Source organism: Coturnix japonica, chromosome 23, assembly GCF_054131305.1.
Source record: "Coturnix japonica strain WE chromosome 23, WE-NBRP24, whole genome shotgun sequence".
Taxonomy (NCBI): domain Eukaryota; kingdom Metazoa; phylum Chordata; class Aves; order Galliformes; family Phasianidae; genus Coturnix; species Coturnix japonica.
This window is the reverse complement of record NC_140685.1, coordinates 1225692-1252373: the sequence shown is the minus strand read 5'-3', so window position 1 is coordinate 1252373 and position 26682 is coordinate 1225692. Positions and strand designations below refer to the sequence as shown.

General features: G+C 40.9%; 1 protein-coding gene and 1 long non-coding RNA gene across 6 annotated transcripts in view; one reads left to right on the top strand and one right to left on the bottom strand.

The window, feature by feature from the left end:
* LOC107322054 (uncharacterized) overlaps window positions 1–26682 on the bottom strand; it is a 40572-nt gene that overhangs the window by 9606 nt on the left and 4284 nt on the right. For all 5 annotated transcript variants that reach the window (XR_001558791.3, XR_001558794.3, XR_014936735.1 and 2 more), the window contains 2 exons: window positions 1591–1734; window positions 90–206 (listed from right to left, as the gene is read on the bottom strand). This is a non-coding gene — a long non-coding RNA (uncharacterized LOC107322054). The remainder of the gene's footprint in view (window positions 1–89; window positions 207–1590; window positions 1735–26682) is intronic.
* LOC107322045 (myosin heavy chain, skeletal muscle, adult-like) lies at window positions 8349–26335 on the top strand. Its single transcript, XM_015879641.3, has 39 exons — window positions 8349–8485; window positions 9511–9753; window positions 9837–9980; window positions 10076–10232; window positions 11281–11308; window positions 11407–11518; window positions 11611–11703; window positions 12499–12562; window positions 12702–12800; window positions 12899–13002; window positions 13080–13218; window positions 14421–14539; window positions 14639–14788; window positions 15620–15790; window positions 16530–16839; window positions 16932–17014; window positions 17510–17597; window positions 17680–17797; window positions 17885–18008; window positions 18092–18228; window positions 18331–18586; window positions 19641–19883; window positions 19987–20163; window positions 20248–20393; window positions 20481–20571; window positions 20657–21046; window positions 21275–21401; window positions 21501–21619; window positions 21858–22054; window positions 22481–22664; window positions 22743–22908; window positions 23082–23206; window positions 23583–23891; window positions 24036–24239; window positions 24780–24905; window positions 24999–25169; window positions 25256–25360; window positions 25507–25602; window positions 26069–26335. Exons 2-39 carry the CDS (start codon window positions 9547–9549, stop codon window positions 26222–26224), a joined length of 5835 nt encoding a protein of 1944 aa, XP_015735127.2. The 5' UTR covers window positions 8349–8485; window positions 9511–9546; the 3' UTR covers window positions 26225–26335.

Sequence of the window (26682 nt, the reverse complement as noted above, 5' to 3'; positions counted from 1 at the left end):
GGACAAGTTTCTAACTGTGGAGGCTTGAGGGTATTTCCAAGGGTGAAGATGTGGGATCACTGTCTTAGAGGAAGAGATCCCTTACTCACCTGCAAGATCTCCTTCCTTATAGGTCTGGAAGCATAGAAATGTTTGTGGGTAAGAATCCCTGGAAACCTCCAGTCTGACCTTCTGTTTGATGCAGATGAATTCCCAGCAGTGTATCACTGTATAGAGAATGATCTTAATTAGCTAAAAATAAACAACTTTCCAGAACAGAGCTCTCTCTCTCTCTCTCTCTTTTTTTTTTTTTTTTTTCCCTGGATGGGTTGCTGCCAAATTGCACTTCCCTCCTTATGGAAACTTTCTTCCCTATATCAATCTGACTCACTGAGTGCTACCCATTTATATATCATCTACTCCTACTTCATACAGATCTCAGTTTTATAGCTGCCATACAGATAGTTGTAGGCTGCCATTAGATCATCCCTCCACCTCAGACTAAATAAACCCAGCGAAAGGTGTATTAGCCCAAGTAACTTGCTCTAGTTCAGTCATTATGTTGGCATCCCTTCACTGGATCCCTTTCATGTTTCCACATCCCTCTTGAACTGTAGAACTCAAAATGCAATACTGTATTCCAGGTATGGATGCACCAGCCCTGAATTTAGGGGGAAGAACTTCCTTCAGTCTGTTGCATACACTGCTCCTAACATATCCCAGTATGTAATTTGCTTTCCTCACAGTGAGAAAGCACTGTCAGCTTGTATTCAAACTAGCATGTCCACACCCATCCCAGCAGAGCTAACCCCAGTCCCTAGGGGTTGTACTGACTGTCATGGTTTTATGATTTTTGGTTATCAGTATTCAACATCATAGCATCAGTATTCAACATTATAGCATCATATAGTGCACTAGAGAATTAAAGAGTTAATGCTCCAGTTCTGGGTGCCTGTCCCAGAAGAGAAGAACTACATACTTCAGACAACTTTGTGTTTGGAGAGGAGATAAAACACCTGGGTGAATTCTGTGTCATGACTTATGGTGTTAATGAAGACTGTGAAAGATAAGGGCCCCAGTCAGGGGGGAACTGTTCTCATTAATAGCCATCAGCCAGCTGCTAATTAGCTGCTGGTTGCTGCCCTTTGAACAGTCTTGACAGTCTTCAAATCTCAAAATAGGCAAAGTTTGAAAGAGGACAGGTAAGTACCTGTCCAGCACACACCTCCTCAGCTTCCAAATAAGGCACTTGCAAAATACACTGAAAAAAAATCCTTACTAGTTTCCACAGAACCTAAAGTTCTGACTTTCCTTATCCCCATGCTTATTTCAGCTGAAGTAGTTTCCAGTTCATAAGATGAATGATACCAAGATACAAGCAGATGATGGGAAAGTTTTTAGTGGGACACAAACCAGCAATCTTGAGATACTTCCATCTTCCCACTCTACCTGTGCTACCTTGCTAAGACATGACCTTTCATTCCAATCTCTCATACAGCTACAGAATGTGGGGAAGAGGAAGCTACATTGTCAGGGCTGGCCAAGAGTAAAGCAGCTGCCTGATCTCCATCTCAGGAGGGATCTATTTTCAGCATGACTGAATCCCCTTACCTCATGGACATTCCCCTCATGGGAATATCAGCACTGCTTTGCTCACACCATGCTGCTGTGCAGGACAGTCTGTATGCAGGGAGTGTGTTCTTCTTCTGTTTTGATTGTGCTGTACCTTGCCTCCAGTGCCAGGGGCCTGCAGCCCTGTAGAGATGGAAAAAGTAATGGAAGAAAGTAGACCAGGATCCATATCCTTTTCTCTTTTTTGCATCAAGGTACTGCTTACTCTTCCAGTGGGTTTTTCTTTTCCCAGGGACAGGTATCACTGTGTCTGCTCAAGAACTTTTTATAGTAAGGTTATGCTACACTAATAATTAAACATGTCCAGGAACTTAGGCCAACTGGCATAGTACTAGTTATGCCCATCAGAGTAAACTATATCTGTATCAAGAATGGTGAGGCTGGGTGCAGGCTGTGCATTGGTAATGGTCCCAGAAAATGCCAAACGTCCAGTTATGCTTTTGAATCTACTTAGGAGAGTGGCAGCTGGTGCAGGTCAAAATCTTGACAGCAAATATGCTCCTATTTTATCAGTATAAATGACTCCCTTCCTGTACCTGAAAATGTTCCTTGGCATGGTGCAGGGCACTAAGAAAACACGAGACACATTTTTCTCCAGTGCAGATCTCCAACATCTGAGGCCTTAGAGTACGCAAGAATTAATCTGGGTACATTGTTTTCTATTCTCTTTGTAAGAAACTTATACGTTTGCATGCCAGGAAATATAAATTAATTGTTAGTGGGAGGAAGTTCAGCTTTGTGAAAGAAAAAAAATGCTGCAGCCAAATGCTGCAGCTCAAAATCCTTTTGAGGACAATCCTGTGGCCAATCAAGTGACTGAACGTGAGTCTTCAGAATTTTTTCTTCTAAGGACAGCCCATAATAGACTATCTGCAAACTTTCTTTGATTTTACCATGAAAAAAACCCTCAACTTTAGGGAATTAAAGATGTGCTATTTGTATTGTTGGGAGCCTTTCATGTTCAGTGTTTTTCCATGTTCTTCATCTGTTGCTCATCTCCATCTTTGACCTCCACAACCTTTCTCCATCTGACTTTTCTCTAGCCACTTTGTCTTGAAAACCTGAATCGAATATATAGTTTATTTTCCTTTTGGTAAGGGCATGTAGAAGGAGAGTGTTTGTTCTTTTAAGAGTATCTGGTGAAGGAGCTTATCCAATGCAACAAAAGATAATAAGAAGTGGGGGCTATGATGGGAACCAAATCTGGTCAGTCACACTTATTGATGAGGGCATGTGAGAATGTGGGTATGGTTTTTCCAGCAGTGATATGTGACTGAGGACTTCTCAGTTAGGAGTCAATGGTGACAAATAAACTTGGTCATTTGTACTAATTAATAAGGAAAGAGACGGAATGTGGTAACATTGATACAAACAGTGTTTCTAAGAATTTCTGAAAGGGGATGATGAGAAGTAGGGAGAACAATAAGCAGAAATGTCGAGACATTTATCTGACAAAAGAGAAAGAGGTAATGACATTAAACAAACCTCTCAGTCATACTAGTTGGTGAACTTTCCTCAGCTCTATGCGTACCTGCATTAGCAATCTTCTGCCCTTTGCTATCTGGACTTGAGGAGTGGGACTCAGCTGTTCACATCCATGTTTTGTGTCATTTTATTATGTATGAGCTGTTGAAAGCAGACCTTGGCTGGAACAACCTGTGACCAATTGTGTTACTGTCCTGTCTGTGTGTGTGTTCAACTTTGCTTCTGGCTCAGTCTGCAAAGGGAAAAGCAGCAGCAATGTCCCCCACGCATGGGGGGAGACCCTGTGTCACAGGCACTGGGCTGAGCCATTGGGCATTAGCACTCCTCAATTATAGGAGATAGAGGAGATGGATGCACACTTTACATCACTTGACACTTGCTAGCAATGAGATTGCTCATTGAAATCTTCATCCAGTGACCAAGAACAGGTAAGCAAATAATAATACTAATAATAAGAGATCTATGAAATATTTTTGTTTGTGGTTGAATAATGCAAAAAGCAGAAAATTTCACTGGCTTTTTTTCCAAGGATCACCTAAGTTTTCAAATGTTTTAATTCTTTTTTTTTTTTTTTTTTTTTTTTCCCCATCTGAATTACTGTTCAACATTTCATGTCTGTGTTTGTTTTCTTTCTGTCATCTTTGCTCTCATAGTTAAAAAAATAATGATCATACTAAATAAATATCTGCTAAATATGTTTGCTATGGATGGTGAATGCATAAATCCACTCTTGGAAGTCTTGTGCAGAACCATGCTAATGTTATGGGTTGCAGGTTCTGGCAAACTTCTGTCATATGCTGTTCTGGAATGATTTTACCAATAAACTGTTAACTAAGACCTATAAATAAGCAATCTTTTCATCTGTATTTCTGATCTTTAGAGTTTTGTTGTACTTAGTCAAAAGTAAAATGTTGGCAATATTTTCCTCTATAGTCCTTTATTTCAGTCAAAACAGTGTTTGTTTTACTGCTGCCTATTAAAATCTGAAGAATTTTCCCGTTTTTTAACAGGGGAGAACTGTTTATATTAGGACATGAGCCTGAGAGTGCAGTGCTTCATGAAGCTGAAGCAAGATGGCCTCATCTGCAGGCTCCCATTTATCAGGCATCCTATAGTAGCCCCTAGCCACCAGATGTCCTTCATCAGCCTGGTCCTTAATTTTTATCCACAAGCTCTCAGTCTGAAGCTGTTTCTCAGAGGCAGCTCTTCACATTTCTTAACATAGAGGAGAACATCTCCACACCTCCTTCCCTGTCTACATCTTCTAAACAGGTTGCAGCCTTTGACTGCAGTGTTCTAGTTGTGAGATTTGTCCTTGCATATTTCCATGATAGCAGTTAGGTAGTAGTATTCTAATTGCATCATGGTTTCCTACACCTACTTGTTTCCCATGCTGAGTGCATTGGTACAGAAGCAGTTCAGCTGGATTGTCACCTGCATTACCTTTATGGAGGAGCACTCCCTAATTCCTTTGGGATAACTTTGAGGTATTTTCCTGGCCTTTCTCTGTCACACAGAAGTACATTCTCTTCCACCCGCTGAATCTAGCTTAAAGCTCTGCGAGTCTACCCAGCTTACTGCCCAGAACATTCTTGTCCCACCTGATTGGTTGCATCACATCCAGTGTCAATATGCTTGGTTTCTCCAAGATCATTGAACCCCAAACCCTGAGCATGGTACCATCCACACAAGAAACCATTCTCCTAATCTCCAATTCTATTGTCTCTTTCCTGAGTCCCAGTCTCCAATTAGGAGGGTAGAGGATTACAATACTTGCATTCCTGATCCCTTCAACATCTGTCCAAGGGACAGATTGATATTTCAGGATTTCCTCATTGCAGTCTCATTTAACCCTAATTAAAGAGTAAGAATTTGTATTAGTCCTCTGACTTCACCAGGTTTGGTAGCCTCTTTATGATACTGGGAATTTGGGCTCCTGTAAGGCAGCAAACCCCTCTCTTGAGAAATTGTCCAGACAGCAAATGAGTACTTCAGTGAGGGACTTTCAATTACTAACACCCATCCAAGTTTTTGTTGGCACTGGTTCTAACACAGGTGGTTAGCTGGACCAACTTTGTGAGGTTGTCCTTCTCAGAGTCTTGACCTTCACAGATTCTCCTTCTTCCAACTCCACAGCACTGTATTCTCTTGTGTAGGAGTATTTTAGGGGCAACAGGGAGACCTATCCCTCTGCTCTCAGCAGAGACAAAGGCACAGTCTCCCTGGTCTTGAAGTCAAGTCCATCAGCTCACAGTTAGAAGCTAGCTTACCTTCCCCTTGCAAAGATTTAAGGCTGGGCTGTTGCTCAGCCCATGTCACTGCACATTACCAGGCATCAGTCACTCTCAGATTTGTGGATACCATGCTGCCTGGTGAGGCATGGCAACTTGGCTGAAAAGTCCATCCGGCTGGATATATTTGCACCCACAACACCCACCTCTGTATTCAGGCCCTAAGAAGGCTAGCAGATTTTGGAATTCCCTTTGATTTAGCATCTAGGCAATTCTTTCAGTTTTCAGAAGATCTGTATCTCTGTAAACATCTGCCTGGGGAGATGGTGGCCTCCCTGGATTTCAGCCTCAGCCCAGCAGTGGCAGCAAACAGTCAACATTTCCAACAGAATCTGTGCTTGTACAGAAGAGACTTGAGAGGGACAAGGAAAACAGTTCAGTTGTATGCCTCCCTGGGAATGGTGGCAAATAGCAGGGGACATTAATATCAAAGAGAGAACACAAGGAATTCATTTCTCCAGCCATCTCCTGCTGTGCTTCCACTAAGTCCTGGCAGTAGTAGAAATCAGCTACTTCTTTACTTAGCTGTTGCCTCAAACTGAAAAGAGCAGCGAGTGTCTCCTTCAGGGTCACGATGAGGAGATGGGACAGTTCCTCAACAGACTATGGAGTTTCTGGGAAAGACAGTGGAATGGTTTATTCTGTGAGAAGCCATCATAATTTAAATACCTTCAGTATGTATGTATTTTCCTAAACATTCCTGGCAGAGCACAGATAATGATATTCTTCTATCTGCAGACTGAAAATCAATTGAATTTGGCACATATATGTCATCAGATTTAAGTTTTGACTGCTGTACCCAAATCCAATTAATTCTAAGCGTAGAAATTTTGTGTGGCTTTGAACTAACTTCAAGTCCTTTGTAATTTAATTCTTTAAATATTTGCATAATCTTTGGACAGTATGATACAGCCACAGTGGGGAAAACTGTTTATAGTTTTAACCTGTTGATACAATTCAGTAAAAGTATAATTCTGTAATGCAGTTTTTAAAGTAAAGATGCATACTGGAAAAATTGCAGAGAATTTAAGAGAATCTGAAAAGACAGAAGGAGAACTATAATTCTGTTGATAATAACACAGATAGTCACCTGAGTTTAGGACGGTGAAATACACTGGCAAATAACATATTGCTCACATACAGAAAAGATGTGAAGCAATGTAACTGTTAATATCTGATTAGGTACATACAGATATTTTCTGCTATACAACTGTGCTAGTATAGTTATACTCTGCTGGTAACAGTGACCAATTGCATTTGAACTTCATCTAAAATTCTTGATGATCATCTAACTACAGAGAGGTTATTAGGAACAAGGAGGAGTGAGGAAGGAATTCTTTCCTCTGTTTTGATTCTCATATGGAAAACTACCCTGGGACTGGGACCAATTCTAGGACAGTCTTCTAGTTCCTAAGCTGGCGCTTATGAACAGAGTTGATACTACATCAAAGCTTATCATCCTAAAAGCACCAATTGTCAACACTTGGAATGATCTAGACTTGGTAGCCACTTCCTTTTCAAACTAGGCCTTCCTTTGACTGACTTTGCACTTAGAACTGTTTGGCCTTGTGCCACGCTCCTGCCTATTACATATCTGGGCCCACCCTGAAGAGCTGTACTGAGAGTCTGGCTTTATCACTGGCAACTGGAAATTAAAGACTTGCAGTTCCCAAAGTCAGGCATCTGACTTAGGACACTCAGCTGCTCCCCATCTAGTCCCTGGAGACACAGGCGCATCCTGACAGCAGGGCATAAGACAGGCTTGCTACCTACTGCTGAGAACAGGGCCCCATAGGAAAGCAACTGCAGCTACTTAGTGCTACACCTGCAGCTGCCAAGGGATGCTGCCTGGACAGTGCAGATGCTGCAGCTTCCCAGGAAGTGGGAGATTGAAGCTCCCTCCTCCACCTGGGGGGAGGAAACCTGCAGCTCTCCCATCCTGGGAGAGGCCTCAGCCATCATACTGAGGATATATCAGAGTGTGGATTTCAGCTGCACTGACCTACATATCACAAAACAGCTTATGAACTATCCTAAAATCTCATTCTCAGGCTTATAAGAGTATTTCTTGAAGAATCTCTCACTCCTTTTCAGTTTTAAGTACAATGATTGACACATCTGCACATGAATGTATGCATGCAGTTCTTCCTGTGTCAGAGGGAACCTCACGTCTCTTCTCAAGACACTAGTTCAATTGGACCCCAGCTTTCTACTAGTGTGACCAACTCTTTGACTCACCAGTCACTTCATCATGTCCATGGCGCTCTGGCACTAGCACTATCATCTTGAAAGATGCACATTACTCATTTACTTTAGGGTTTTTTTTTACCAAAACAACCACCAAATGTTTCTGGCAGTACTTATTTTCTTTTTAGCGGCTTGTTTAATGCATTGACCTAAGGTATTTCTTATAAATTTCACGCTACAATGATGTAGAGAAGATAAATGTTGTCATCTCCATTGTACAGCTGGGGTAGCTGCAGCACACACATACCAAGCGATCCACCCTGGGTCATACAGTGAGTCGGTGGGAAAGCCAGCAATAGAATCCATAAGTCCTGCATCCAAGTTCTCTAAGTGCCTTGACTAGTCCAGATTCCCTCCTTAACACCCTTGTCAAATTATTTATAGGAGATGTATTCATATAGTCGGTAAGACATCAAAATTTTCTAATTATATCTAGTCATGTCAAATGACAATTATGCCCTTAGTTCAGTTTGCCAGACAATGCTTTGCCAAAGAAGGCTTGCCAAAAATTTTTTGACCGAAGAAAGAGTAGGCATCTGTAGCATCTGCAGATGAGATCGTATAAAATGTCCCTGCAGCAAGACTGCCCTGTCGCCACGGAAAGCCTCAAGGTAAGTGGATGGGGTCTGCAGCCGTGCAGGAGTCTTTCTGTGTTACAGCATTCCTCTGCCTCCATTGCTCATTTCCAAGAGGAAGCTCAATTCCTCAGCTCAAGTTTTAAATCTGCTTTCAAGACACCTGCACATTTTCACTCTGGAATTCTGTGCAGCTGCAAGTAGGATTTCTGCATTTCTGTTCTGCAGCATTGACCAGCTGCCAGGCTGCAAGCCACCCATCTGGTGTCACGAGAGGTAAGAACCTGAATTATTCATGCTTTTGGGTGGGATTTCTGTATGGATGAACAATTACCTTTTTCACCCTGCATTCCAAGCTGGTGTGATTACAGTAGGCAGGCGGTGGGGTGCTCATGGCTGGTAAGGTTTTCAAATGGTTTTGTTTGTATCTTCCTGCCTCTGGTAGCAGACCAGAAAATTCCCTCTGGAATACTCTTCATTTCTGCTTAACTGACCAAACAGAGAGTGAAGCATGCTGCCTTCACATCATTGCAGCAGTAGAACTGGACCAAGATGAACAAAGGAGGAAGAAGTGCAAAATTGTATATTCTTCCTCAAAATGTCATCAATAAATCATCTGAGAATACAGACCTTCTCACCATCTTTGTAAAATGTCAAAGCCCTCTTAGATATGCATTTAATTTTTTAAAAAATCATTTATTAAAATAAAAAAAGAATGTTAGCTATTGAACAGAGGGAATCAATTACTAATGTCTGTAGAGATTTTTCAAGTGCATCTGGCAAAACTTAGCATCAAAACAAAGCATCTGAAAAATCACTCTTATTTTATTAAAGTTTTGAGAACTCACCTGATCCTGGACTTTTTTTCAGTAAGCATTTATTTGAGAGTTCCATGTAGGCATGGATGTTCCAAATTCAGTGCTTGAATTTTGTTTCACCCAAGCAATTCGAGTATTAGAAGACGCATAACCTGTCCTTTTCCTATACTACAGTTTTGCAGAAATGATCCTCCACTTTTCATCCTTCTATCAGGATGTTCCACATGTATTTCTACTAGTAATGATTTCTTATTGAAACTTGCTCAGCAACTTCACTCTCATCTGACAGACACACCGTTCTTAATGATCCAAAACTGCAATTGTGAAATATTGTTCATGTAGAAGTCTGAAGATCTAGACTACATCACTTATAAGCCTATGTTTTTTGAATAAACCTACAGATTAGGATTTCAGAAAGACATGGAAGTTTTCCCAGTCTTACAGAAAAAACATAAATACTGTTATATTATTTCTCCCCATTAGAGTTTTCTGCTGAGGTGCCTTCAGTGAAGAGCAGCCATGGCTTCTCCAGATGCTGAGATGGCCGCCTTTGGGGAGGCTGCTCCTTATCTTCGAAAGTCAGAGAAGGAAAGAATCGAGGCCCAGAACAAGCCTTTTGATGCCAAGTCATCTGTCTTTGTGGTGCATCCCAAAGAATCCTTTGTGAAAGGGACAATCCAGAGCAAAGAAACGGGGAAGGTCACTGTCAAGACCGAAGGTGGAGAAGTGAGTGAAAAGCTGAGGGGCACCATTTGATTCCCACAGTGGTCTCTGAGCTGTCATGCAGGGATCTGTCTTCTCTTTGGCAGACTCTGACTGTGAAGGAAGATCAGATCTTCTCCATGAACCCTCCCAAGTATGATAAAATTGAGGACATGGCCATGATGACCCACCTCCATGAACCCGCTGTGCTGTACAACCTCAAAGAGCGTTATGCAGCCTGGATGATCTACGTAAGTACCAGCAGCTTTTCCTTGGGTAGTGTAGCTGGGGAGGACTGCTGTGCCAGGCTGAGTGGAATCCAATATGCTGTGTCCCTTCCTCGCAGACCTACTCGGGCCTCTTCTGTGTCACTGTCAACCCCTACAAGTGGCTGCCGGTGTACAACCCGGAGGTGGTGTTGGCCTACCGAGGCAAAAAGCGCCAGGAGGCTCCTCCACACATCTTCTCCATCTCTGACAACGCTTATCAGTTCATGCTGACTGGTGAGTGAATCCATCTATCTTAGAGTGATTGCTTCACAAAATTCTTACAAAGGAGAATTCTCCTGAATATGTGACAGCAATGTGCCCTTTCCACAGAGAAGGAAGGTTAGGGATAAAATGGACTCCATTAGGCAAACCATTGTCAGCAGATTTAAGGAGGCAATCTTTCCTCTTTAGTCAGAACTGATGTGCCACACATGGAGAACTGTGAGCAGTTTTGGGCTCCCCAGTATGAGGGAGATGTGGAAGTGTTCGAATGAGTGCAGTGAAAAGCCACTAAGCTGATGAAGGGACTGGAGCATATCACATATGTGGAAAGGCTGAAAGCTGAGATTTTCAGCCTGAAGAAGAGAAGGCCTAGGGGAGATCTTTTTAGTGGATACAAAAACTTGAAGGGAGAATGCAAAGAGAACAGAGCCAGGATCTTATCATTGGTGCACAGGAAGAAGACAAGAGGCAAGGGACACAAACTGAAACACATGTGGGTATTCTCTCATCATTAGGAAACACTTGACTATACAAGTGATTGAGGACTGGAATAGATATGCCAGAGAGCTGAGGCTGTAGAGTATGGATCATTGGAGATATTCAAAAGCTAAATACCACCTTGGATGACCTGTTCTGGGAGGCCCTGCTTTGGCAAGGTGGATGATGACAACCCTTCTTACCTTATTCTGTGGTTCTTTGAAATTCTATAGCAGTAGTATGAATTTTTCAAAGATTTCATTGTTTTGGTTCATACAGTTCTAAGTTTTTCTTTCTTCACAGCATTCTTTTTCCTATTTGAAATGAAAGACAAGGTTGGATTCAGAGGAAGAATTCTTCCTTTTCTGCCCCCACTTTTTTTTTTTTTTTTTTTTTTTTTTTTTTTTTAAATTTAAAGGAGTTGAAACCAATCTGGATATGAATTTCTCATTGGTTTGTCTTTGTACTTTAGATGTAATGCTTGACCTTAGCAATCTCAAATTTTAATTCACTTAAACTTACCTGTGTTCCATTCCTTCTTATTCATTGAGTTTTATGTCCTGTATTACTGTCTCTTTCACAGACCGTGAGAATCAGTCGATCCTGATCACGTAAGTACACTCCCTGATCGGGTCCCTGCAGGGCTGCCCTGTGCCAGGGGACCTTCTCCCTGACCTTACACTCTCTGCTTCTCTGTTTGCTTTGACAGTGGAGAATCTGGAGCAGGGAAGACTGTGAACACGAAACGTGTCATCCAGTACTTTGCAACAATTGCAGCCAGTGGAGAGAAGAAGAAGGAGGAGCAGCCTGGCAAAATGCAGGTACATTATGAGAGAGATACTGGCTTGAATCAATGCTTTCTTCTGTTACTCATTTTTAGAAAGTATAGCCAGTAACAATTATCATCCCATAGGGAACGCTTGAGGATCAAATAATCAGCGCCAACCCATTGCTGGAGGCCTTTGGAAATGCCAAGACTGTGAGGAATGACAACTCCTCACGCTTTGTAAGTTTTGTTTAAGCAAATTTTTTCTGAGTTATAATAAGAAGGAATTTATGGCAGTCATCCTTTCCTGTTGTTCAGCCATGGGTTTTATAAGTGTAAAACTGAATTTTCTCAGTATGATTGTAACACCCTGATGTTAGTTAATGAAATTTTGAAATCAGTGCTTTTATGGAAAAAATTATCTCTATTGCATCAAAGTACATATTAAATTAACAGATCACATGCTCATTTTCCTGCACTGTTTTTATACAATATTCTTTAACCTTTCCTCATATTCAGTTCAGTTACTGTCGTTCAGTTACTACAAGACACACAAACAGAAAAAGAAGAGGGAGTGAAAGAAGGAGGAAGGAGGGAAGGAAGCAAGGAAGGAAAGAAGCTTCTACCTGAATATATCTTTGCTTCATATCAAATTGATTTAATCACAACTTAAATCACTTATTTGATACCAAAACATATTTACACAGCTGTACTAGTTAAATGGATATTCTCATATAATTCAGATGGCTGTTTCCAGTGAGCAAGACAGAATTAGAAGTGTTTGGAATAAGGCATTACTGGGCTAATGAAATCTGCTCATTACTTTCCATACGTATGTTCAGCATACATTAGATAGACAGCTGTGTCTCTATTGGTTATTTCTGTGGACAAAAATTTAAAATACTTCATCTTAGTGTCCAAACTCATAATAAAATATTTTAATAAGAAATCTTGCACCCAAAAAAGAGCAAAATTTACCATTTCAGATGCATTTTTTATTACATAAATTTTAATACAGTTTTTATCCATTCAAAGGGGAAATTCATCAGAATTCACTTTGGTGCCACTGGAAAACTAGCTTCTGCAGATATTGAAACATGTAAGACACTTTCCTAAACTATCCATATGTTCACTCATCAGTATCCATCTATCCTTTTTACCCTTCCCTCTTCATACCTTCTACCTGCTTTCTCTTCTGCTATTTCTTCATGTTTATAATCTTTCTGTTTTCTCTTCAGATCTGTTGGAGAAATCTAGAGTCACTTTTCAGCTGAAGGCAGAAAGAAGCTACCACATATTTTATCAAATTATGTCCAACAAGAAGCCAGAGCTAATTGGTAGGGATGATGACTAACTTGGAGAAGATTGCTGAGCATCAGCTCATGCTGTTACATACTTGACTGAACTAAACCTGCATGTTCCTTCTTACTTTCAGACATGCTTCTAATTACCACAAATCCATATGATTATCACTTTGTGAGTCAAGGTGAGATCACTGTTCCCAGCATTAATGATCAAGAGGAGCTGATGGCTACAGATGTAAGTAACATTTAAAAATGCTGTGTCTATTGTAATCTCTCCCAGACAATTTTTTAATTTTATATTTTCTGTTGTAGAGTGCCATTGACATCCTGGGCTTTACTGCTGATGAAAAAGTGGCTATTTACAAGCTGACAGGAGCTGTCATGCACTATGGAAACCTGAAGTTCAAGCAGAAACAAAGAGAAGAACAAGCAGAGCCAGATGGCACAGAAGGTACTAGCGAACTCTGTTGTTGACCTATTGTTGGGAATAGGTTCAATAGTAACAGTAATTTGAAAGATAGAAGATTGGAAATGTGTAAAAATAAGTATCTAGGTGGAGCTGGTACCCAATGGAGCTAGTATAAAACTGCTATCACTTTTTTCAAGGACTACCTGATCTTTGACGTATTAATTGTCTGTATATCCCTAAATTAAATCCTGGGCTTTCATAGTTTTAGATAGCACAGTCTGATGTGCTCACATTGGATAACGACTAACAAGAAATTGTTTTCAGAAAACACAATTCTAGTTGCCTTTTTTTCCCTGATAAAGTAGGTGTACTAAATTCACCATTTATAAAGCACATAATAGGGATTTTTTTTTATTATTTTTTTTTTTTTCCCCTCAGGAATAAAGGGTACTCTAATTTTTTCTCTTTTTGTCATTCAAACTTGAAGCTATCCTTCCATAATGGAATTCTTTGAACAGCAGTCTAAGTGAAGCATAGGTACATACAATGGGCTAGGGAAGAAGTGACTTAGATCTTGTTTCTCAGCTGATCACTTAATGACTTGAATATCATATAATGTAGACATGACTTAAATAAATTAAGCCCTGAATACTTCTTCCAAAAAATGTTTTGAGATGGTCAGCATCAGGACTAGATTTTGAGGTTTTGATCCTGGCTGAATGAATGCACCTGCTATTTCACTAAAGCTGTAATAACCAGGCTCAAAAAAGGGGCAACCAATTTTTGCCAGTGATTTAGGAATGCATTTCTTTTGAAGGTTATTTTTGCTGCTGAAGAAATATGCAGGGAGACCAAGTGCCTGAGTATATGCTTTGGATTATTATCAGGCAGTAATCCTCATAACACCTTGTTGGTTTTGTTTCAGGCTTATAGATTGGCTCTGGATTGAAGGGAAAACTTCAGTTTCTAGTGTGAATTTTTAGTAAAGAATTTGTTTCCAGATGATTTGGGGAAGATTTGAAAAAACACAAATACCACTGTAAGCATTCTACTCTGAATGATGTTCAAAACAAGGATGAATTTTCATTCAGTGACTGCCATACATCCTGTGAGATACAGCAAGCAGAAACTGATCACAAGAACATTTGATACAGCAGTAGCTTCAGAAAGGGTTTATTACTCAGTATGCTGCATATCTTGCTAATCTTAATTTTTTCTGTCTGTCTCCTTCTCCTGCTATTTAGTTGCTGACAAGGCTGCTTATCTAATGGGTCTGAACTCAGCAGACCTGCTCAAGGCCCTCTGCTATCCCCGTGTCAAGGTTGGGAATGAGTATGTGACCAAGGGTCAAACTGTGCAGCAGGTAAGAAACATCTGATGCACGGGAACTTCTGGCTTGTAAGACAGGCACATTTTGCTTTATATATTGATTTTTCTTCTGCTGTACTCTTCTTTGTTTTAGGTGAACAACTCAGTTGGTGCTCTGGCAAAAGCTGTCTATGAGAAGATGTTCTTGTGGATGGTTGTTCGCATCAACCAACAGTTGGATACTAAGCAGCCCAGGCAGTACTTCATTGGTGTCCTGGACATTGCTGGCTTTGAGATATTTGATGTAAGGTGTACATGTTTGAGGTCTGCTTTTAGAGAGTTAGATTATAATGTCAGAGATCTCCAAGCAACAATATTCTAAATATCTTCATCATTTTGCAACTGCCCCTGCCATGAGCTCATTGCCCTCACCAGATCAGGCTTCCCAGGGCCCCATCCAACCTGGCCTTGAGCACCTCCAGAAATGGGACATCCGCAGCTTCTCTGAACAACCTGTTCTAGTGCCTCAGTACCCTCTGAAATAACAGTTATGTTGTTTGCATGAAGTAGCAGTTATAATTCTATCTGCAGTAATATTTTAATACTTACCTTAGAGTAATGATAAAAAATACAAAGAAAGCAAACAAACAACAAACCCATGCATACATATATGTATGTAAATATAAATACATTTAAAGAGCTCAGGCATCCAGATCTTAAGATTTGGAAATCTGGTGGCAAATATGTAACAGGTTGAAGATGTGTGATTTGTTCAAAAGGCAAACAAATTACTGGATTAATGGCTGATCAGAGAGATTGGGTAATTAAAACTGAAAAAATACAGTCTTTTTTTTTTTTGTCTGAATAAAGAAATGTAGAAGTACTTTATTAATTTTAGGAGATTCATCAAGAGTCTTGCTCTCATTAAACTGGTATTTCTTTGGGGAATTGCTTATTGGTCTTGCTGTGATGCAGTGCTGTAAATGTTTTAATTATTTGTTAATTATGTTTTAACAAGAGAGGTGTATAAAGATTAAGAACTATGAAGAAATCACACAGTAGTATTTCATCTTAATAACTGACATGTTGCTTGTTTTGTTTTGTTATATTTTGTTTTGTTTTTGTCATACGGAAGTTCAACAGCTTGGAGCAGCTGTGCATCAACTTCACCAATGAGAAACTGCAACAGTTCTTCAACCACCACATGTTCGTGCTGGAACAGGAGGAGTACAAGAAGGAAGGCATTGAGTGGGAGTTCATTGACTTTGGGATGGACCTGGCTGCCTGCATTGAGCTCATTGAAAAGGTAAATTTTTAATTCAAAATGTCCTGCATTTTCAGAAGCTAATAGTTGGAGGTTAACTATTAAAAAAGCCCTCCTTTCTTCCTTGTTTAGTTTAATGCACTCATTTTTAGTTAGTGATGGATCTCCTAACATCTACAATTGCTTATTTTTCATTACAATGTTCATGAATAACTACGGAAGTAATCCTTTACTCACCTTCTCTGCATACAAGATGTCTCTGATTACTTTAATAAAGAATACTATTTCAAAAAACATAAAACAGCTCCTAAAGTAAAATAAATGCATTTTCTTAAGGATCTGGAATTAATTTATTTGTGAAAAATACATTGTTTTTCTTGATGATTCATAGTACAGTAAAGTCTGTGCCTCTCCTTTTAGTGCAACAGAATGAAAGATATTTATTGTAGCGCTGTACAATTTGGGTAGTCGGATAAAAGCACAAAAATGAACTAAAAAAAATGGAAACATTTGTAAAAGACATTTTAAAAAGTAATCCTTGATTTCATGGTTTTTTAAACCTTTTTGCATTAAAAAAATTCCTAAATTATCATGGCAAAGTTAGAGTAAAGAAGGTGAACCACAGGTCATGTAAACTCCCTTTTTAGAATGAAATTTACATCATGTCAAGGATGTAAGTTTCTTCTTCATCTTCCTCTTTTTCTGCTTTCAATTGAAGACCAAATGGTGATCATATTATATTCTACATAATATTCTATTTTATGTATTTTAATATTTCCAGCCAATGGGCATCTTCTCCATCCTGGAAGAGGAGTGCATGTTCCCCAAGGCAACTGACACGTCTTTCAAAAACAAGCTCTATGACCAGCATCTGGGCAAATCCAGCAACTTCCAGAAGCCCAAGCCTGCCAAAGGCAAGGCTGAGGCCCACTTCTCCCTGGTGCACTACGCTGGCACAGTAGACTACAACATTACTGGTTGGCTTGAGAAGAACAAGGACCCCCTGAATGAAACTGTCATTGGGTTGTACCAGAAGTCATCTGTGAAGACACTGGCCTTACTGTTTGCCAACTATGGTGGAGCAGAAGCAGGTCAGATTTCTAATACTCTGAAGTTCTCACCTTCATAAAATGTAAAGATTTACCCTACAAAAATGACTTATAAAATACATTTGTTTTTGAAGAGGCTAGTGGTGGTGGTGGTGGTGGCAAGAAAGGTGGCAAGAAGAAGGGTTCTTCTTTCCAGACTGTCTCAGCTCTTTTCCGGGTAAAGTATGAATTTTATTATCACTATAATGACATGAAAACAATTATGGATCTGAGCTGTATGAACTTCCATTTTTCTCATAACCTTTGCTTTATGATGAAAAATGCATAAGTATAAAATGGGCATATGTTATTTCACTGCCTTTTCTTCCTTATTTGCTGCTCACATTTATGATATGTTTTGAGTACTCTTTGGCTGACTCCCTGAATTTGTTTCAAAATTTCACTTATGTTGTCTATGAAATTTTCTGTTTTACCAATGATTACCAAAAACCATAATTATGGATTGTCATTTTTTTGTTTCCTCGAGATTATGGTAAAAAGATTTAAACTTTCCATTAATAAGAATATATACTTATGTAGGAGATTTCATTAAATTTAAATTTTGGATCTGAAAGCTACAATCTCCAAAGATTCATTATGTTATTTTTCACCTAGATACAGAGTGTGTAGAAGTAAAAAATTTTAATCTAACCTTCTACACATGTTCCCACAGGAGAACCTAAACAAACTGATGACCAACTTACGGAGTACTCACCCTCATTTTGTGCGCTGCATCATCCCAAATGAAACAAAAACACCTGGTAAGATGGTCCAGCAGAGACCATGAAGTCATTTCCCTTGATGGTGGAAAGAGTGGTATTCATTTGTAAAATTAATTGTCAGGTGCCATGGAACATGAACTGGTGCTGCACCAGCTGCGCTGTAATGGTGTGCTGGAGGGGATCAGGATTTGCAGGAAAGGATTCCCCAGCAGAGTCCTCTATGCAGACTTCAAGCAGAGGTAAGAGTACTCTACCTTTAAGCATGACTGTAAGTAATGTCAGGATTTGGGAAGAATGGCCTTAACTTCCTCTTTTGCTTTTCACAGGTACAAGGTGCTTAATGCCAGTGCCATCCCTGAGGGACAGTTCATTGATAGCAAGAAAGCTTCTGAGAAGCTTCTTGGGTCAATCGATGTGGACCACACCCAGTACAAATTTGGTCACACCAAGGTACCAGGTCTCCTCAACTCAGTGCCTACGTCTGTGTTTTGTTCCACCTGACAGTGATGTGCTGCATTGTTCCCTGTCTTCAGGTGTTTTTCAAAGCTGGGCTGTTGGGACTCCTGGAGGAGATGAGGGATGAGAAGCTGGCACAGCTCATCACTCGCACACAAGCCAGGTGCAGGGGTTTCCTGATGAGAGTGGAGTACCAGAGAATGGTGGAGAGGAGGTAGGTGTTCCCCATCCTCGCTTAAAGGCACCATACTTCAGGGAAAGTGTGGATGATCACATCACATGAAATAATCAAATGTACATTTTAACTGTGCTTTAGGGAGTCCATCTTCTGCATTCAGTACAATGTTCGTGCCTTCATGAATGTCAAGCACTGGCCCTGGATGAAGCTGTTCTTCAAAATCAAACCTCTGCTGAAGAGTGCAGAGTCTGAGAAGGAGATGGCCAATATGAAAGAAGAGTTTGAGAAGACCAAGGAAGAGCTTGCAAAGTCTGAGGCAAAGAGGAAGGAGCTGGAGGAGAAAATGGTGAAGCTGGTGCAGGAGAAAAATGATCTGCAGCTCCAAGTGCAGGCTGTGAGCATCATTATCTTATTTTTTTATTAATTAAGGAAAATCACTGAATAAGTTCTGAGCCTTCTTTAGGAGTGCAAACTACACTCTAAACTGCTTTAGTAAATATTTTAAGCCAAATAGCATGTATTCGAAGGTAAAATTTGGGCCACTTCCTTTACACACTCAGTGTTACTATTAAAAACTGGTGTTCCATAAAATTCAAATTTCACTCTTATATTCTACATGTAGCATCTTCATGCAAGTTCATTGCAGAAAATGTTATTGTCACTTCTATTTACTTAGTGGAGTGGGACAATCATTCCATTGACAACTACTGCACCTCAGCTGAGTTATAGCTTGTTAATGTTATTGTTAATAGCCTGATGAGATTTCTTATGGCATGTGTGCTGAGCTACTGATCTCAGATTATGTATGTGGAAATGCCATGATACGTCTGGTTTGTGTCCAATGCCATTTGGCCTCCAGATCATTTTTAAACAATACCTTTGTGCTGAAGTGTCTGATTCAGAAAACTATCAGTGGTAGGTAGTGTCCGCTAAGTGTAACAGCTGTGTATCAGTCTCTTAACTAGAGTCACATATCTGGCTTTCATGTAAGCACTCATTTAGTGATGTTAATTCCAAACACATTTTCAGGATACAGAAAGAAAGCCTCTTAGTGTGTACTAGAATAAATAACATAAATTTGAAATTATTTTCTCAGTGATGGATGAACCAAGAGGAAGTATTTACATTTCTCAGTAGATCCAGGTGACTTTGAAAAAATGAAAAATGGAAAATTATGATAAGACATAAATTAGTGGCACATTTGAACAATTAACATAAAATGAATCCAATAACCTTCTAACATACAAGAACTAAACACTGTATCTGGTGATGCAAAAGGTCTGAAAAAGTTGAAACCTTATTCAGATTTTCTAATTTAAATTGTAACTGCTCAATATCTGCTAATAATATAATAATATAAGCCTTCCTGATCTATTCCTTGAGAATTAAATAGCCTTTCTTTTTCTGTTAAATCCAGACATCTTCAAAATAAACTGTTTTTCCCCCAGGAAGCTGATGCTTTGGCTGATGCTGAGGAACGATGTGACCAGCTCATCAAAACCAAAATCCAGCTGGAAGCCAAAATTAAGGAGGTGACAGAACGGGCTGAAGATGAAGAGGAAATTAATGCTGAACTCACAGCCAAAAAGAGGAAACTGGAAGATGAATGTTCAGAGCTGAAGAAAGACATAGATGACCTGGAGTTAACATTGGCCAAAGTCGAGAAGGAAAAGCATGCCACTGAAAACAAGGTATGAGGCAGAACATGTTACTCGTTCCAGAAAAGAACTCTGTGCTGCTATGGGGATCTTGTAACTGTTTGCCTTAATTATACTTTATCCCCTCTTATCAAAGGTGAAAAACCTCACAGAGGAGATGGCAGCCCTAGATGAGACGATTGCCAAGCTGACAAAAGAGAAGAAAGCCCTCCAAGAGGCCCATCAGCAAACACTGGATGACCTGCAGGCTGAAGAGGACAAAGTCAATACGCTGACCAAAGCTAAAACCAAGCTGGAGCAGCAAGTGGATGATGTAAGCAAAATGCACACAGCCATTACAGGACAGTTGTGGAGATAAACATGACTGTCAGAGCCCTTATGATCTCATTCTGTTTAGCTGGAAGGGTCCCTGGAGCAAGAGAAGAAGCTGCGCATGGACCTTGAGAGAGCTAAGAGGAAACTTGAAGGAGACCTGAAAATGTCCCAGGACACCATAATGGATTTGGAAAATGATAAACAGCAGCTGGATGAGAAACTGAAGAAGTAAGTGTGTTTACGTGACACCTGAGTGCAGTGCAGGTGCACTTGGGAGTTTCTTCAGACACTAACACCATTTATCTTGTTTCAAAGGAAAGACTTTGAAATCAGTCAAATCCAGAGCAAAATTGAGGATGAGCAAGCCCTGGGCATGCAGTTACAGAAGAAGATCAAGGAGCTGCAGGCAAGTCTCTGGTCCTTCCCTTTTCCCTTCAGAAAACATCTGAAGGAGAAGGACTTGGGTGTGAATGATCTCTGATGTTCCCCAGGCCCGCATTGAGGAACTGGAGGAAGAAATTGAGGCAGAGCGAACTTCTCGGGCAAAAGCAGAGAAGCACCGGGCTGACCTCTCCAGGGAGCTGGAGGAGATCAGTGAGCGCCTGGAGGAAGCAGGAGGGGCTACAGCAGCTCAGATCGATATGAACAAGAAGCGTGAGGCAGAATTTCAGAAGATGCGTCGTGACCTTGAAGAGGCCACGCTGCAGCACGAAGCCACGGCTGCCGCCCTGCGGAAGAAGCATGCGGACAGCACAGCGGAGCTTGGGGAGCAGATCGACAACCTGCAGCGAGTCAAGCAGAAGCTGGAGAAGGAGAAGAGTGAGCTGAAGATGGAGATTGATGACTTGGCCAGCAACATGGAGTCTGTCTCCAAAGCTAAGGTACAGAATATATATTAAAAAATCTTGAAAATAAATAATGTTGTACGATACCTTTTTATATATGACCTGGTTACGATAAATAGCTCTGTGTAATACTATATTTTTAAACTCCAAACTAATGAGCATTATATAGCCTGTATTTCTGGCCACATTTTTCTGATGCAAATCCAGCGGTTACACAGTTTACTTCAGATATGAATTTTCTTTCATTCTTCCTGAACTCCTCAGGCAAACCTGGAAAAGATGTGTCGTACTTTAGAAGACCAACTGAGTGAGATTAAATCAAAGGAGGAGGAGCATCAACGCATGATCAACGATCTTAACACTCAAAGAGCTCGTCTGCAGACAGAATCAGGTGAGAGTGGCTAATCTGTCTTGTGGAATGAGTGAGCATCCTTAAAATTTTCAGTTTTGGTCCCAAGTGACCAAATCTCCTTTCTGTATGCTTTCCCAGGTGAATATTCACGCCAGGTGGAGGAGAAAGATGCTCTGATCTCTCAGCTGTCTCGAGGCAAGCAGGCATTCACCCAACAGATTGAGGAACTCAAGAGGCATTTAGAGGAAGAAATCAAGGTGATATTATTTCTTATAACTCACCACTAAAAATATCTTTAACTTCACATTGTTTAGTAGGGAAAGGGACTACTTCAGGGAGTATAATTAATGCATTTTGTCCACTAGTCTTCCATCTGTCATTCAGTGTAACACATGTACATTTCCAGTGGTCACATCTGAAGTGTTAAATTAATTCACTGTGAGAGATTCTTCAGGATATTTGTATTCTTTATCCAACTGATGTTTACTCCCTCAGGCCAAGAATGCCCTGGCCCACGCCTTGCAGTCTGCTCGCCATGACTGTGACTTGCTCCGGGAGCAATATGAGGAGGAGCAGGAAGCCAAGGGAGAGCTGCAGCGTGCCCTGTCCAAGGCCAACAGCGAAGTGGCCCAGTGGAGAACCAAATACGAGACAGATGCTATTCAGCGCACAGAGGAGCTGGAGGAGGCCAAGTATGTCGAGAAAGCGGGGACTGAGGAAGTAGGGGAGGGCAAAAAAAGGGAAGACTAACATGATAAACAGGAAGAGACAAACAAGATACAATCAAGAAACTTAAGCTGTGCTTTAGAATGGACTGATGGGCTGAGGTACGTTTTTTGCTGTAAAACAAATATTTGAGAAACATAAAGCAAAATATTCCTCTGATAGAGAGAACAGTAAAGACACTCTAAGAAGGGTAGATGCAGAGGGCAAATGTATTTTTCAAGAAAGTGAAACAGAATTGGGAAGATAACAGCAGGTTTAGAGATTCCATTCAGTATTTGTGATTAGTGTACATAGTACATGAAGAGGTAAATGAAGTTTTTGTGAAAATTCTATCAACCATAAAGCATAGCCTCTTCTTTACTCACAAATCATTAGCTGTGCTCATCTCACAGGAAGAAGCTGGCCCAGCGCCTGCAGGATGCCGAGGAACATGTTGAAGCTGTGAACGCCAAATGCGCTTCCCTGGAAAAGACAAAGCAGAGGCTGCAGAATGAGGTGGAGGACCTGATGATTGATGTGGAGAGAGCAAATGCTGCCTGCGCAGCTCTGGACAAGAAGCAGAAGAACTTTGACAAGGTAGTCTGGGCTCCAGCTCTGTGATTCCTGAGCAGAAGGTGGTTGCTACATCCATACTCACGCTCTGCTGCTCCTCAGATCCTGGCAGAGTGGAAGCAGAAGTACGAGGAAACGCAGGCTGAGCTGGAGGCCTCCCAGAAGGAGTCTCGGTCCCTCAGCACAGAGCTGTTTAAGATGAAGAATGCCTATGAGGAGTCTCTGGACCACCTGGAAACACTGAAGCGTGAGAACAAGAACTTGCAGCGTAAGTTGCTCAGCGTTTGTTGCTGGCAGGGCTTTCTCAGAAGCTTTCCTGCCCATCTCTCCACCTGGATCTGTGCCTGCAGTGATGGGAGGAGACCTGTTTATGCTGGTGTCACAGGGCCTTTCCCTGTATGCTCTATATCTGACCATGTGATTATTCCTTTTTCTCTTCAGAGGAGATTTCTGACCTCACGGAGCAGATTGCAGAGGGAGGAAAGGCGATTCATGAGCTGGAGAAAGTCAAGAAGCAGATTGAGCAGGAGAAGTCTGAAATCCAGGCTGCTCTGGAAGAAGCTGAGGTACATTCTTTTTTCTTTAACTGTTTAGCTATAATTTCCTATGTACAGTTGTTTATTTAACATAGATTAGAAACCTTACTATCATTTGTGAAACTATATGCATGTAAGGATAACTTCCAGGCATGGGAAGTGTAGGGTGTTAAACATAATTACAGTCTTCCATTATATGGCAATCCTTTTTTTCTTTTGTGCTGTGATGATGCTATACAATAGACTCTATGGCATTTTGGTTTCTTTAGTCTCTATGCCATTTAATGCATTAAATGTTTTTTTCATGTATTCAGTGATGTTTTATTTATATATAATTTTATAATATATAAATTTTATTTAATTTTGTATTGTTTTGGTTTGGTTTGATTTGATTTTTTTTTCCTAGGCCTCCTTGGAACATGAAGAGGGGAAGATCCTGCGCCTTCAACTGGAACTCAACCAGGTCAAATCTGAAATTGACAGGAAGATAGCAGAGAAAGATGAGGAAATTGACCAGCTGAAGAGAAACCACCTCAGAATTGTGGAGTCCATGCAGAGCACCTTGGATGCTGAGATCAGGAGCAGGAATGAAGCCCTGAGACTGAAGAAGAAGATGGAGGGAGATCTGAATGAAATGGAGATCCAGCTCAACCATGCCAACCGCATGGCTGCAGAGGCACAAAAGAACCTGAGAAACACACAAGGAGTGCTCAAGGTATGTTATGCGCCTGTAGCTATCTGTCTTGCATGGCATTATATAGATAAAATAATTACATATCTAAACTATTATAGAATAGCAGTCACTACTATTGTCCAACGATTTTCTGCCATGTTACAATATCTCTGTCCTCTTTTACAGGATACTCAGATACACTTGGACGATGCTCTCAGGACACAGGAGGACCTGAAGGAGCAAGTGGCCATGGTGGAGCGCAGAGCAAACCTGCTGCAAGCTGAGATTGAGGAGCTGCGGGCAGCTCTGGAGCAGACAGAGAGGTCAAGGAAAGTGGCTGAGCAGGAACTAATGGACGCAAGTGAGAGAGTTCAGCTCCTCCACACTCAGGTTAGACTGTTGGCTGAGAATATAAAAAATAAACATAGATATGTAAATAATATCAATGGAGATACATTTGTTGTTCCAATCTCTTCTTCTGAGTTGAGCAGACATTCTATAGGAAAAAAGAAAGTTACCGCTGGAATGTTACTTCTCATTTTTCTCAAGGTCACGAGGTGCCGTGATCGCCATTATCACTTTCCCATTTAAAACAGCCAATTTCAGTATATCTTTGAGCCATCTTTTGTTTTTATTTCCAGATTTTTCTTCTGTGAATGTTCTTAAATCATCCATCCCTTGTAGAAAGAACCTTACTCTACATCACAATTTTTGTACTTATACAAAGAACTGTATTATAGCTAAGTGAATAGAATTGCATTCTGGAGTGATTCATTCTATTGTCTTTTGGTATATGGTCTGACAAAATAAGCTATTTGAAGGTAGATGGTAATAACAGATTCATAATTTTTAATTTAAGCTACACAGCTCTCAAATTAAGTGTTCTTTTTTTGGGAACAAAATGCAGAAAACACTTTTGATTTTATATAGAACACTAGCTTGATCAACACCAAGAAAAAACTGGAAACAGACATTGCCCAGATTCAGAGTGAGATGGAGGATACCATCCAGGAGGCCCGCAATGCTGAAGAGAAGGCCAAGAAGGCCATCACTGATGTGAGTTAAGGAACTGTTTTACTGCTGATGGTGGATGCATTCTCCCTCAAAATATCTCCAGTCACAAAATGCCTGTGATTCTTCCTCCTCCAGGCAGCCATGATGGCAGAAGAACTGAAGAAGGAGCAGGACACCAGTGCCCACCTGGAGAGGATGAAGAAGAACCTGGACCAGACGGTGAAGGACCTGCAGCACCGTCTGGATGAGGCAGAGCAGCTGGCCCTGAAGGGAGGCAAGAAGCAAATCCAGAAGCTGGAGGCCAGGGTGCGTAGCACTGGTATTTGTGCAAGTGTGTGTAATCCCAGGTCAGAAAGAGCAGGGAAGCTTCAAAGATGGGTTTCTCATTGCAGGTGCGGGAGCTGGAAGGGGAGGTTGATTCTGAGCAGAAGCGCAGCGCTGAAGCTGTGAAGGGTGTGCGCAAGTATGAGCGGAGGGTGAAGGAGCTGACCTACCAGGTAAGGCTGATGGCATCTTTGTGTTTACATACCATTCTACAGGAAGCCATTGTATTTTTCCATGAAGTCCATGAATAAATGTTTTGTGGTGTGGGGAAAACATCTCAAAATAATTCTCTGTCTTTCCTGCTTACTAACTGCTTTAGTCTGAGGAAGATCGCAAGAACATTCTTAGACTCCAGGATCTGGTGGACAAACTGCAGACGAAGGTGAAATCCTACAAGAGACAAGCTGAGGAGGCTGTAAGTATTTATGGGAAAATAAGCCAGTATTGCTTTCCATTGGTGTTGCACAGGTCCTGATGTGATGAATATAAGAAATCTGGAAAATACCATTCTTCATGGAAGTTTCAGGATCCTTGTTATCCAAACAAACCACTCTTATACCTGAGCACCAAATTAGTGGTGTTGAGTACAAGAAGTCACAGAATCACAGATTCGTAGGGGTTGGCAGGGACCTCCGGAGATCATCAAGTCCAAAAATAGCCCAAAATAGCTGCTCAGTTGCAACAAAGATCTAGTGTAGTTTGTTGTCGTGGAGTTTTGAATAAGGGAGGATGAGGAAGTCTGTGTTAGTCTTATGTTTAGGCAGTAGTAGGCAGGAGACAGGGGGTCTGTATTCTCGCCCAAGGAACCCTGCTAAACCTGGCTGCAGGAGGACTGAAAACCCTACCCTGGTTCTCACCATATAACCCCTCTCCCTGTACAGGAGGAGCTGTCCAATGTCAACCTCACCAAGTTCCGCAAGATCCAGCATGAGCTGGAGGAAGCCGAGGAGCGGGCTGACATTGCAGAGTCACAGGTTAACAAGCTCCGAGCAAAGAGCCGGGAGTTTCACAGTAAGAAGATAGAAGAGGAAGAGTGAGGATGTCAAATGACAGCAAAGTGGCCTGAGAGTGCACAAAATGTGAACCCTCTGTTGCTATCCCTTAATAACCTCAAAGTCTAGATAATAAAGACCCTTGATTCCTCTGCATATGCAGCTGAAGCAGTGTGGTTTTTAGTTTGTAATATTTCAGTTCTTTAGGTATGTAAATTTGGAACATTTTGGAACATTTTCAAATGAATCTTTTTTCAGTTTTATGGTTGTATGTCCATATAATTTTCTTAGTCTCGTTCCCATAGTTCCTGTACTCTGTCATGTCATATTACAGTAACTCAGTTTCCATACTAACAATAATGTATAGGGTCGGGATAGAGGCAGAAGGAGTACATGATATATTCTAGCGGAGTAAAAATGATTCTCCTCTGGGGACCTGTCTCCAAATGAATGCAGTACACTGAGGCTTTCTGTGGTCTGTGCTGGTCCTAACTCACCTTGGC

Bases quoted from the DNA above. Each gene is read 5' to 3' on its own strand.
- LOC107322045 (XM_015879641.3), top strand. From the start codon at position 9,547: ATGGCTTCTCCAGATGCTGAGATGGCCGCCTTTGGGGAGGCTGCTCCT. The intron at 13,003-13,079 runs GTAAGTAACATT...TTTCTGTTGTAG, and splicing joins AGGAGCTGATGGCTACAGAT to AGTGCCATTGACATCCTGGG. The intron at 21,402-21,500 runs GTGAGAGTGGCT...ATGCTTTCCCAG, and splicing joins TCGTCTGCAGACAGAATCAG to GTGAATATTCACGCCAGGTG.